General features: G+C 43.5%; 1 protein-coding gene across 2 annotated transcripts in view; it reads left to right on the top strand.

Annotated features, from left to right (window-relative positions):
* The window catches only part of RAD18 (RAD18 E3 ubiquitin protein ligase), a 105,645-nt gene extending 95,759 nt beyond the window's left edge, over positions 1-9,886 (top strand). Inside the window, exons 13-14 of one of the 2 annotated variants that reach the window (XM_036870529.1) lie at positions 9,556-9,659; positions 9,805-9,886. In XM_036870529.1, the coding sequence (XP_036726424.1) occupies positions 9,556-9,658 (103 nt within the window). In that variant the 3' untranslated portion in view covers position 9,659; positions 9,805-9,886. Of the gene's footprint in view, positions 1-9,555 lie in introns of both variants that reach the window. The other variant, XM_036870531.1, reaches the window with a different exon arrangement.
* The last annotated feature ends 4,079 nt before the right edge of the window (positions 9,887-13,965 follow it).

The raw sequence follows: 13,965 nt of genomic DNA, 5'->3' as shown, positions 1-13,965 counted from the left end.
TCTGAAATAGCCTTCATTGAAGTCATCGAAGCCCTCTATGTGGCTAAGTCCAAAGGACAACTTTTTAGACTTCATCTCCTTTGACTTCTTAGCAGCATTTGATGTTCTTGACATCTTCACCTTTCTGAAAGCCTCTCTGAGGCTGAAAGAGGTAAATCTCCATCCAAGGTCACTTAGCAGTAAGTGGTAAGTGATGGAGCTGAGATTTTAATCTATGTCAAAATTCAGCTCTATGGACCATTAAGCTAAATTGTCTTTCCCAAGAATGAGGTTTCCTGTGCTGACATTTTGTAGTATTATAGCTGAATCACTGGGAGAATGGAAAAGTGTGGTGTATCCAGGGAAAGCATTATGAGTAGGTTTATTAGGCCAATGAGATATTTGGTGGCTCAAACAGTAGCATTTTATCAAAGTTTGAGATTGTGGCTGCATTAGTCTCACCTAAGCATTATTGAACTTTGCATTCTAGGAGAGGAGGCCACTCGTTAGCTAACTACTTCCTCTTGTACCAGGAATCCCCCTGTTTATGCTAAACTAAATCCTGACGTCAATGGCTCTGACAAGCTGTAGCCCAAAATTCCTGAGTCCAAGCCCATTCTTGGCAGTGATGACCTCTTAAAGTCATTATTATAAGAAATCACTTAGAAAACAAATCCCATGGCTTGATCCTCACAGATAGTAAATGTTAAAGCTGGAAGGATGTAAGTGCTCATCTAGTCTAGTCCCTTCATTTTATAGAGAAGGAGGCTGAGCTCCAGAGAGGTAAGTTGATGAGGTTGAGGTCCACAGCTAGTTAGTGGCCTTCTGGGCTAAGAATTCAGGCTTCCTGGTTTCAGCCAAGTGTAGAGCAGTTTAAACCAGCTTATGCCACAGTGTAGCTTTAGAAGCAGAATCAGGGAAAGGCTGCACAGCTTTACTTTTCAACAAAATGTGATAGTTCTACAAATACCCGTCTTAAGCTTATAGGCATTTTGTGGTACCACAAGTGGCATATTTGAGATATTAGTCCTAGAACATACTATTTCAGTCCCAGCATGTTCTCCTAATTCCATAAATGATTGAGAGGTTCTATTAGCAACACAATGTCCCCATATAAAGCAGTATTTTCATAAGCAGCAAAAAAACCCAAAACAAAACCCTGTTTTCTGCAGACTGGTCTTGGGTTCTTATATCTGTGAACATTGGTTCATCTTATCATTTTGAGCTACAGGATATATTTACGTTGAACAGAATGAAAAGAGGAAGAAAAATGGTCCAGGTCAATCATTTCACGTTTCCAGATTTCAACTTCCTTATCCATAAAATGTGGGGGAATGTCTCCTCGGAGGGTCTGAGTCCCTTCTCTCCTGACCTGCTCCTCTTCCATTGTCCCCTCCCTCAGTGAATGGTGGTATCACCATCTGCCCCACTGTTCCAGCCAGAAACCTAAGAATCATCTTCAACTTCTCACTCTCCCTTACCTCTCACCTGCAGTGATTGCGAAGTCTTATAGATAAGTGGTCCTCAGACTTAAATTTGCATCAAGATCACTTGGAGGACTTGTTAAAACACGGATTATTGGGCTCCACTCAATCCTGAGATCAGGATTCAGGAGATTTGGGCTGGGGCTCAGGAGTTTACATTTTAGCACGCTCCCGGTGTTGCTGACGCTGCTTCTGGGGCCCCGCGTTGAGTGGCGGGGCTGTGGACGACCCCTGAACTGTCTCTGTTGGCCCCTCTGTGCCACGGCCTGCGCAGGCCCTTCGCTCTTCTCTCTGGCTTCCTACCACAGCCATCCAGCTGCCTCTCTGCCTCTAGTCGGTACGCTTCATTCTGCCCACGAGACCTAAAATACACTGTGTTCTCTCTGTGGTGAAGTCCTGCAGGGCCTCACCAGCATCCAAGGCTCTTCCAGCCATGGCCCCAGCCTACCTGCTGGCTCCTGCACTGCCCTTCCTCCCCTCCCCGCCCCCCCTTGTTGCAGCCTGGCTGAACTACTCACGTTTGCTTCAGAGTCATGCTGCCTGGTACCTGCTGTTGCTTCCGCTTGAGTTGCCTTTTCCCCTTTCTTCGGACGGGAGTTGTCGTTCCTTCCTTCGCAGCTCTGCTCAGAGGCCCCTGGCTGCTCCCTGCTCCCGCAGCGGTGGGCGCGTACCACCCGACGCGCTTCCTAGAGCAGATGCTCATTATACCCCACGCCCCGCACGGTGCCTGGGGGGACCCATGGTGGGCGCTCAGTAGGCGTATGAGGGATTGAATATGTCAGTCAGTATTCATTGGATCTGAATACACTCCCTGGTGGATTCTAGCTGTTAGTGACACGGCTTACGTGGCTTCAAGAACCTGTGAATGGATGAGGAGTGCCACTTACAAATCTTTTTTAACGCTTTATCTCTTAGTGCCTTAAAAATCTTTTTTTAGGAAATAGCTTTTTCTAGTATTATAAAATCAGAAAAGGAAGAATCATTTTCTCTATTGATAATCTGCATTTCATCCTAACCCCATGAGAAGTCATTTGCAGTGTGCTAATGAGCCCATCGCATTTTCGAAGGGAGGACTATTAATCATTTGGCTGTCTTTCTTTGGAGGAGTGAACTTTATTAACTATTACTTATTAATAACTATTATTAATGTATACACATCTTAAGTGTACAGCTTGATGAATTTTTACAGCTGAATACCCCTGAGGTTAGGGTTACTTTGGTGGCCCCTGTGAATCACGCCCCGCCAGTATTCACACTCCTGAGGCCCACGTTGATTCTGGGTTTGGCCATGTGATGTGAGAAGAAGTTTGGTAAGCGTTTGCACAGTGGGGCTTGTCCTTTCCAAACACTCACTTTTAGGATGCTTCTTCTTGGACCCAGCCCCTCTGCTGTGAGAAGCCCACCGCGGGCATGGAGAGAGGACAGCTGGAGGAGAACGGAGGTCCAACCCTCCCTCCAGCTGAGCTCCCAGTCAACAGCCAGCGCCAGCTTGCCACCATGTGAGTGAGCCTTCCTCACAGTGGACCCTCCAGACCCAATTAAGCTGTCTGTTCTGAGCCCTGCCCAGATCTAGAATCATGACCAAATAAGGGATTGTGCTGTTTCATGAGAATGTAGCAGTAGATAACCAAAACAAATTGAACAGAAAGTTTCTGTTTAGTTTTTAATTGCCATGTAACAAATCACCCGGAAATTTAGGAGCTTAAGCCACAGCCATTTCATTTGCTTATGATTCTTCAGTCTGGGCTGGCCTCAGGCTGCTGGTGGTTATTTATGTGGCACGTAGCCAACTGGCAGGGCGGCTGGAGGTGATGTTCTGCTGAGGTGTCTGGACTTCTCTGTCTTTCCATGTAGTCTGGGAGCCTGTTCTTCTCCATGTGGTTTCTCCGCGTGGTCTTTCCAGCAGGATAGCTGGGATTTTGTATATGGAGGCCCAGGGCCCCTGTGCCAGTTATCAGTTTATTGCCTTAGCTCCAAATTCATCCTTTTTGCCTGCTCTGTGAAAACTGAATTGGGACCTTTAAATATTTTTCCTTTGCCGGCTCTCCTGATGTTAAGTTTTATCAGTAGAGGGCACTGGAGAGACATTGCAAGAAGAAGGGGTTTTGCCTCTTGGTTGCAGGCCTTCCCCAGTGCCTGGTCCTACAGTGTACCCTGGCCAGCAGCTCATTGCTCTGACTCAGTTAGCCACAGCCCTGCCCTCTCCACGCAGGTGTCTGGATCTGTCTGGGGAGAGGGCTCTTTCTGGGGTGCTGCATCTCAACCCTGAGGAGCAGCTATTCCTTATTTCTACTCTTTCTGTAATATATTCTTCAGGATTCTCTTTCCTTCTTACTAGCCAACCCCTCGTTACTCCAGTCCTCTGTTGCAGTTAGTAATTCTTTATACTAAACTTTTCTGTTCAAGTTATCATGGTCCTGACTGGACCCAGACTGATACAGCTCCCAAGAGTGCAAATACAAAAATCTCTTAGCCTTCTTAAGACTTAGTCCTGAAACTTGTGCTGTATCACTTCGGCCACATCCTGTTGGTTAAAGTAAGTCACAGGGCCAGCCCCAGACGCTAGGGAAGGGGATTGCACAGAGGCAGGAGGTGTGGATCATGGGGGGCCACCAAGGTCACCACCCAGATGTGGACTTGGAACATTCCTGGCATTCTAAGAGCCTTCTCATGCCTCCTCCCAGAGGTAAGCACAGTTCTGACTTCCATCACCATGGGTTAATTTTGCCTGGTTGTAAACTTCATATAAATGGAACCATATAGTGTGCACTCTTGGAGACAACATTACATGTGTGAGATTTTTCCATGGTTGCGTATCACGGTAGTTTGTTATTTTTCACTGCTTTATCTAGAGCAGTGGTTTTCAAAGTGTGGTTTCCTGACCAGCAGCGCTTGTATCACCTGGGAATATATTAGAAAAGGAAATTCTTGAGCCCCACACCAGACCTTCTGAATGAGAAACTCTGGGGATGGGGCCCATCAACCTGTGTTTTAAGAAGCCCTCAGGTGATCCTGCTGCAGGCCAAAGTTTGAGCACCTCTGCTCTGTAATATTCCATTGTATGAATAAGTCACCATTTATTTACCCATACTACTTTTGCTAGATACATTTTTTCGAGTTTTTGGCTGTCATGAATAAGGTTGTCAGGAACGTAACTGTAGTTGTCCATTGGTGCATGTGCTTTTGTTTCTGTTGAGTATATACTGAGGAGTGGTATAGCTGGGTGTTAGGATGTGCATGTATACAGTAGCTTCTGCCAAACATTTTTCCAAAGTGCTCATACCATTTTAAACTCCCATCAACAGTGGGCGGTCCAGAAGTTCCATGTCCTTCATCAATGCTTGGCATTCTTAGTTTTTTCATTTTAGTCATTCTCCTTCATAGGGTCCAGTGGTGTCTCATTGTGATTTAAATTTGCATTCCTCTGGTAACTATGTTATTAAAAATAGTATTCTTTTGTTGTTTGTTTACTGTTTTCTAATTGCTTGTTGCTAATATATGAAGCAAATTAAATTTTTACATTAACCCTGTATTCACGAATTTTGATAAATTTACTTAATAATTCTAATACCCTATAGGGTTGGGGTTTTTTTCAACATCTATAACCATGTCATCTCAATATAATACCTTTTCTAAAGTCTTTGTTAATGCTTAATTGAACAGGTTAGGACTGCTACTTAGATGTTAACTAGAAGTGGTAATAAGGGTATCCTTTTCTTATTCCCAATCTTAGTGGGAAAGCATTCAGTATTTTTACCTTATATTCCTAGTTTTTAACATAAATGGATGTTGAATATTTTCGAGTGTTTTTTAATATTTTCTATTGAATATATTGAGATGAATATGTGATTTTTCTCCTTTATTTTGTTAATGTGGTGAATTACATTGATTTTTCGCATGTTAAATCAAGATTGCATTCTTGAAATAAACCTAATTTGTTGATGGTGTATTAGCTCTTTTATATGTTGCTAGATTTGGTTTCTTAATATTTTGTTTAAGATGTTTTGTTGTCATGTTGAGAAACTGGCCTGTAACTTTCCTTCCATGTAATGCTTGTCAGTTTTTGGTCCCTCTTCAAGCTTATGCACTAGTATTCTGGACGGGCCCTTTGCCCCATACAGTGCTTAAAAAATTGAAAGTACTCACAGCAGGGAAACAACCAATCTTGTGTTTCCAAAAAAAAAAAAGAAGAATAATCAGAAACCTCTTCCCTGTTTAAATGGCCCTTATTCTGCCCAGGCCCCCTGTAATCAACAGGAAGTGGCGGGAGCCCTCACACTGAGAGGTTCTTTCCGTGACTCTACCAAGAGGAAGGTAAATCATCCTGGTAATAGTGTATACTGGAAGCAAGCTGGTAATAGATGGCCACATCTCCCAGGTATGGCTTCTGTATTCAGTAGATTCAGGGCTTCCTGATGCCTCTCACCGTGGTCCTCCACAGGAGTATCCCCAGTTGGCTAACAGCATAAAGTTGGCAAAGTTTGCTCAAAAATCCATTGATTATACCTTCCAGAGGCTAAGAATTTAAAAGGCTGTTATGTTTGGGCCATGTTATTAAGTGTCTTCATTCTAGTAAATAAGTGTGTTATTAAGTGTCTTCATTCTAGTAAATAAGTGTGTTTCATGCTTAGAAAAAAATCTTGAGGTGGCTTATCCTATTAGGATTCCTGCATCTTTGAGGATGAGGTATTTTAGAGAATTACTCTGGGAGAACCTTGAGATCCTTGCTTGCTAGGGACTCTGCTTCAAGCCCATGCTTATGGTAGAGGCTGCTTCTTCCACTAACACTATAGCCATGTTTGTTGCCAGCTATTGTGAAGGCAAATCAAAGAGGGGAAATATGGGAGAAACACATTACTTAAAATTTTAGAAGGAAATTAAAAACAAGGTAAGAGAGCAAAGAAACAGTAATTTTATAGAAGTTAAATATAAGGGGGAACATCCCATTAAAAAAAAAAACAAAAAAACCCAGAAGCCAAATAAATAAATGGCAATAAAATATTAAGATGAGAAATTTGGGACTTCCCTGGTGGTGCAGTGGTTAAGAATCCTCTTGCCAATGCAGGGGACACAGGTTCAAGCCCTGGTCCGGGAAGATCCCACATGCTGCGGAGCAACTAAGCCCATGCGCCACAACTACTGAGCCTGTGCTCTAGAGCCCACGAGCCACAACTAGTGAGCCCACATGCCACAACTACTGAAGCCCACGCGCCTAGAGTCCGTGCTCCGCAACAAAGAGGAGCCACCGCAATGAGAAGCCCGCGCACCACAACGAATAGTAGCCCCCGCTCGCCGCACCTAGAGAAAGCCTGTGTGCAGCAACGAAGACCCAACGCAGCCAAAAATAAATAAATAAATAAATGTATTTATTTAGGAAAAAAAAGATGAGAAATTTGACTTGTGAAATTTTAGAGATATTAAGACCATGAGTTAAAAGCTGGGGGAAAAAATTAAAAAGATAAAGGAGAAAACATTCAGTAGATGTTGTGAAATAAGGACGTCTGGAAATTCCATAAAAGCAGTGACAAAATTGACAAAACTTGTCAGAATCAACTTTTTCAAAACTGAAAATTAACCAAAGACAACAGCAATCCAAGGAGCATTACTTCAAGAAAAATATCTGAATTTTAGTTAGAACAGTGAGCTTTGTGGTGATTTGACTTCCCCTGTTCCCATCCCCCTCTCTCTAGCCCGACAATGGCCTTGAGAGCCAGTAGTCTGCTGTCTTGATGAGGACCAGCAGCCTGGCAACCTGCAGAAAAGGCAGAACGGAGTTGGAGCTCCTTCACAGCCTCATTCCCAGAGAATTATTATTTGATCTGTCTGGTGGTTTCCTGGAAGACTCCCACTTGCAAGACTGTCTTTACTTTACCTGACTTGGAGCTCACCCAGTGTGAAAAGCCTCTTTTTCCCCTGAGGTGTTTGTTTAAAACAATTAGAGACAATTGATTAACTTCATAGCCATTTGAGGTAGATAACAGTTGGGGCAAACAATATGGTAAGCAAAAAGCTTAAAGGAAAAGCTGGAAAATAAGATTTCCTTCAGGGCTTTGAGCAGCTCTGATATATCACTGTGGCTCTGGAAGGTCCCACGCATGCTTAGGGCTCTGTGCGTGCTCAGGAGAGACCTGAGAGGGTCCTAATCTCCCACCTCGAGCTGACTGTGAGCCTCCATGCAAGCTGAAAGGAGAGGCTAAGGTGGAGCTGTCCCCCAAGTGCTGAATGCACGCCCCAACACAGAGTCCCTTGGCAAAGACTGATTGTGACAAGGGCTTCTGTGTTATATCGGTTCCAGGCGATTAGGGAAAGTTATATCTAATCATTAGCTGACCACTAAGCTCATGTAGCAGACACGTCTGTGGTCTCACACAACAAAGAATGTATGTTTACAGGATTAGCTCAGAAAGTCACTTAACAAACAGCAGCAGACACCATCATGAACAGACGCTGAGGAAGGAGGAGAATCTAATTCCCATAGTTGCCGCAGTATATTGGTAAAAATGTCCAGTTTTCAACAAAAAATTAGACATAAACAAAGAAACAAGAAACTGTGGCCTATACACACCGGGGCGGGGGAGAAGCAACCAGTGAAATCAGCTGTTTTGACTCTGATCAAAGGACTAAAGGGACGTATGAGAACAGTGTCTCACCAAATAGAGAATACCAATAAAGAAATAGAAATAATTTTTTAAAAATAGAAATTCTGGAGTTGAAAAACAAAATAGCTGAAATGAAAATTTCACTAAGAGGCTCAGCAACAGATTTGAGCAGGTGTAAGAAAGACTCAATATTGAGATTGCAGTTATCCCTCAGAATCCATGCGGGGTTGGTTCCAGGACCCTGCCCCCCACCGCTGCAGGTACCAAAATCCATAGATACGCAAGTCCCATATATAAAATGGTGTAATATTTGCATTTAACTTATGCACATCTTCCCATATACTTTATTTATTTTAATTTTTATTTTATTTACTTATTTATTTTTGGCTGCATTGGGTCTTTGTTGCTGCGCACAGGCTTTCTCTGGTTGCGGCGAGCGGGGGCTACTCTTCGTTGCAGTGCACGGGCTTCTCATTGCAGTGGCTTCTCTTCTTGCGGAGCATGGGCTCTAGGCGTACAGGCTTCAGTAGTTGTGGCTCGTGGGCTCTGGAGTGCAGTCTCAGTAGTTGTGGCACACAGACTTAGTTGCTCTGTGGCATGTGGGATCTTCCTGGACCAGGGCTCAAACCTGTGTCCCCTGCATTGGCAGGCAGATTCTTAACCACGGCACCACCAGGGAAGCCCCTCCCATATACTTTAAATCATCTCTTCTTATTCTCGACATCATTTTCTAGTTTATAAGTGCCTTCCCATGCGGTTTCATTTAATCCTCCAAACAGCCTTCTACTCCACTGACAAACCTGGGAAATCAGGCAGGGCCTGACCCCTGCCGCTCCCCATCCCCTGCTTTACCCCTGTGCCCCTCGTGGGCCCTCTTCACTGTCCTGCCCTCTGTCAGTGTCTCAGGGAGCGCTGCCGAGGCTCCGGTGTCGGGGGCCCGCAGCACCAGGCTGTGCTGCAGAATCCAGAAAACGTCAGCTTTCGTCTTCCCACCTGCTCGTGCGGCAGCGACCCCTTTCCCCGGTGCTCTGCCCGAAGTGAGAGGATGCGTGTGGCTCCTCTCTCTTGGGAGGGGATTTTGTTTTCCTGGTTCCCTTACAACCTCAGCTGTCTGACAGGATCAAGATAAGTTATGATTTTGTTCGACTCTCTGGCTCCGTCTTGTTGTTAGGATGGAAGCACATTTTCTGCAGCTTTCTGCCTCCGAAGCAGAAGCGTAAAGCTGCTCGATTCTGATTCAGAAGAAAGGAGTTCAATTCCTAACTCTGTCACTTATGATCTGTGATCTTTGCTAAGTCACTGTTTTCTCAGTTGTGCAGTGGAAATAATAATAAAAGTCATAATAATTATCATAGCAGACCTGTCAGTGGAGTGGAAGGCTATTTGGAGGATCACATAGAAACACACGGGAAGGGACTTGTAAACTAGAAACTGCTGGGGAATAATAGGGATCATCATTTTCTAAGCTGCCGTTTTCTTTTTTCCATTTTCAGGTGCGATCTTCAAGACACAGAAATAAGTCCCAGACAGAATCGTCGCACGAGGTCAGCTGAAAGTGCTGAGCTCGAGCCAAGAAATAAGCGGAACAGGAATTAGTGTGGGTTTGTTGACTTTCCCAGTGCAGTCATCAGAAGATGGTACTTTTGTTGCCATGTAGATTTCGTATTCATAAATGCCCAAGTGAAGATGTTACATTCTAAATATTATGTTTAACTGATTTTTATTCTTTTCTGCCTTTCCAGGAAAAAAAAAAACTTACAAAGCATCCTCACTTGGTCAGTTACCTCCTGCCCCTAAAACATCTCTCTCTAAAAATACTGGCAATCCACATGTTCACCAGCTTTGCAGACGACAAGAGTCTTTTTGGCAAAAGGGTTTTGTTTGATTTTGTTTCTAAATTTCAGAATGTCCTTAAGCCATTCTCCTCTTCCATGGAGAAGCCAACTTCAGAAAAGGATCCTTTAACCCCTCTACCACAAGGAGCAGTTGAGGCATTCAGAGCCACTGTGTTTCTGGAAAGGCAGGATGTCCTAACTCAAGTCCTCCGTGAGTGTGAGCACGCGAGGCCTGGAGGCCGGTGTGCGTGTTACAGCTGTTTCAGGATGGTTGTTGCCCGAGTTTCATGTGGTTGTTAGTTAGACCTGTGTCTTACAGTTTACTTGGAGTAGGATATTAGTATTGTAACCTAAAGGCGCAAAACACTAACTTTGAAACATTAGGCATATTCTCCAGAAATGCCACTTACAAATGATTCCTTGGTCTTTTTTCACTTGGGTATATCAAATCTTTAACACTTTGAACCCCAGCTATTAAATGGAAAGAATGCAATAAATGAATTTTGTAACTGAATAGACTCTATATCAATTTAAAATAAAGTCCTTGAAAACAGTCTCCTGTGAATGGTTGAGTACAAGCTACAAATCACTGGAAAGGGTTGATCAGAAATTGTTTTCTCTGTGCAAAATGTCCCCCAGTTCCCAGTTCCTTCCAGAGTTCCTAATGCCTGTCTTTGGCATTTCAGAGCCAGTCCCCTGCCACCGGTGCCAGCAGCTGTGGGGCTGCCTGTGTCCTGGTGACAGCAGTGCCACTTCACCAGAGTCCAGGAAGACCCTGGTGTTGGTTTGGGGGTGGAGGGCCTGATCCTGCCCTGGGCCAAGTGTCCCAGCACCTCAGCTGATCCTGCCCTGGGCCAAGTGTCCCAGCACCTCAGGGTAGCCATCCCTGCTCCCGCTGAGCTCCTGGAAGGAGGAGGTGGCTGGAACCCTGCTGTATAAAACAGCACCTAGAATTCGGAAGGAGTACCGGGCAGGCGCTCTCCCGTCGGCTCCCAGATGGCCTGGCATTTCTCGATTTCTCCTCTGCTTACCGAAGAGGCAAGGCTTTTGCCTGGAAGGGATTCTGGGCAGCCATGCAGGTAAGTGGGGCAGCCTGCTCCAGCTTCACGAAGTTGTCAGAATGCCACACCTTCTCTCGTGTGCCGCCTTTGCAACTCTTGCAGGCGCCATGGGCTCCCCTCTCTGGTCCCAGCATGTTGGAGGCAACACTCCACCCCCGCCTCCATCCTGTGATGCCCCACTCCCACCCTCTCCCAGGCAGCCATGGGGCAGGCGTGCTCCGCTGTACTCGGGGGTGTGGGAGCAGGCGTCCTTCCCTGTAATCTTGGCTTGGCAGCCAGCACGGCTCACCCTCCAGACCACTGACCTGTGGGAAAGAAGAGGTGTGCATTTGCCTTGCCCAGCCTCTGAGAATCCTGCTTTGTGGCTGAACTGAAGTGGCTCCTGCTCTGTGAGGGCCTGCCAGCAAGTTCCTCTGAGGCACTGTGCTGAGGATGATCTGAAGCTGCCGCCTGCCTTCCTGAGGGCTCAGGTGGTGAGTTACTAGCTCATATCTAGGCTTCTGAGACGTGTAATGGAGGGAACGGGAGGGTGGAGAGGTTGAAAGGGGAGGAAACATCAACTGGGTCTCATCCATGGCTTCGTGTAGATCCATGTAGGACTCGGAACAAATTCCTGGGAATCCTACCCCTTGGAGACCACACCAACTTTGCTTGCTTGTTTCTGTAACAGCTTCATTGAGATATAGTTCACTCAACATACAATTCACCCATTTAAAACTTACAATTATATTTAGAGACCATCACCATAATCAATTTTAGAACACTTTTGTTGCCTATGGTCCCCTTATTCGTCACCCCCAACTCTCCCATCCTTCCCAGCCCTAGGCAACAACTAACCTACTTTCTGTTTCTATATTTCCTTATTCTGTATGTTTCATATCAATGGAATCATACAATACATGGTCTTTGGGATCTGACTTCTTTCACTCAGCCTAATGTATTCAAGGTCATACATGTTGTAGCATTTATCAGTCCTTCATTTCTTTTTATTGCTGAATAGTATTTCATTGTATGGGTTATACCATATTTTGTTTATCCATTCATCAGCTGATGGATATTTGGGTTGTTTCAGTTTATTCTCACTATTGTTAATGGTGTGCCTGTAAGCATTTGTATACAAGTTTTTGTGTGAACATGTTTTTATTTGTCTTGGGTATATACCTACGAATGGCATTTCTGGATCATATGGTAACTCTGTGCTTAATATTTTATATTTAACTGCCAAACTGTTTTCCAAAGTGGCTGCACAATTTGCCCACTAGCACTCTTTTAGTCTTCCAATTTTTCCATGTCCTTTCCAACACTTGTGATTATCTGTCTTTTTTATTATGGCCATGCTAGTGGGTGTGAAGTGATATCTCATTGTGGTTTTGATTTGCATTTTCTCAACAGCTAATGATGTTGAGCATCTTTTCATGTGCTTTTTGGCCATTTCTATGTCTTCTCTGGAAAAATGTCTATTCAGATTTTTTGCCCATTTTAAAATTGGGTTTTTAAAAAATTATTGCATTGTAAGAGTTAATTGTATAGTTTTTAAAATTTCAGCTTCTGATTGTGTATTGATAGGTTAGAGAGATAGAAATGATTTTTGCATATTAATCGTGTATCGAGCAATCTTGCTAAACTCACTTATAAGTTTGGTAGCTTTTTTGTAGATTCCATTCGATTTTCTCTAATAGAGAATCATGTAAACATGTAATCATGTAAAGACTTTTGTATTTCTTCCTTTCCAATCTGGATGTCTTTTATTCTGGATATAAATTGTCTACCAGATAAATGCTTTGAATTACGTTGGGAATATTTGCTTCTACTCCTAGTTTGCTGAGAATTTTTAAAAAATCAGAAATGGTTATTGAATTTTGTCAAATGCTTTTTCTGTATTTATTGAGATGATCATATGGTTTTTTTTTAGTTTATTAATATTGTGAATTACACAGTTTGGTTTTTAATTTTTTTTTAATTAATTTATTTATTTATTACTTTGACTGCGTTCGGTCTTCATTGCTGCGCGCGGGCTTTTTCTAGTTGCGGCATGCTGGGGCTACTCTTCATTGCAGTGCGCGGGCTTCTCATTGTGGTGACTTCTCTTGTTGCGGAGCAGGGCTCTAGGTGCATGGGCTTCAGTAGTTGTGGCATGAGGGCTCAGTAGTTGTGGCTCGCAGGCTCTAGAGCGCAGTCTCAGTAGTTGTGGCACATGGGCTTAGTTGCTCCGCGGCATGTGGGATCTTCCTGGCCAGGGATCGAACCCGTGTCCCCTGCATTGGCAGATGGATTCTTAACCACTGTGCCACGGGGAAGTCCCACAGATTGATTTTTAAATGTTAAAACAAAAGTGGGAGAGACCCCACTTGGTTATGATGTGTTACCTTTTTACATATTGTTGGATTTAATTTACCAAAATTTTGTTTAGAATTTTTTGCATCTATATTTAGGAGGGATATTAGTCTGTAGTTTTCATTTCTTTTGATGTCTTTATCTGGTTTTGGTATTAGGATAATGCTGGCCTCATGGAATGAGCTGGGAAGTATTTTCTCCTTCAGTTTTCTGGAAAAGTTTGTGTAGAACTGGTATTATTTATTCTTAAAGTGTTTAGCAGGATTCACCAGTGAAGCGATACGAGCCTGGAATTTTCTTTGTGGGTAGGTTTTTAACAATATATTTCATTTCTTAACGTATATAGGACTATTCAGTTTATCTGTCTCTTCTTCAGTAAACTTTAGTAGTTTGTGTCTTTCGAGGAATCCATCCGTTTCATTTAAATTGACAGATTTACAGACAGAAGTTGCTTATAATTTTCCCTTTTGTGTACAAATTTTTGTGAGAACCTCTTTGACTTTTCTCATTTCTGTTATTGGTAGTTGGTGTTTTCTTTCTTTCTTTTTTTTTTTTTCCCCCTCATCAGACTGTTTAGAAGTTTATTAATTTTATTGGTCTCAGGCAAACAGCTCTTGGTTTCATTGAATTTCTCTCATGTTTCACTCTTTTCTATTTGATTGATTGCCTCTCT

Source organism: Balaenoptera musculus, chromosome 11 (assembly GCF_009873245.2).
Source record: "Balaenoptera musculus isolate JJ_BM4_2016_0621 chromosome 11, mBalMus1.pri.v3, whole genome shotgun sequence".
NCBI classification, from domain to species: domain Eukaryota; kingdom Metazoa; phylum Chordata; class Mammalia; order Artiodactyla; family Balaenopteridae; genus Balaenoptera; species Balaenoptera musculus.
Note: the sequence above shows the minus strand (reverse complement) of the source record. Positions and strands in the feature narration are given on the sequence as shown.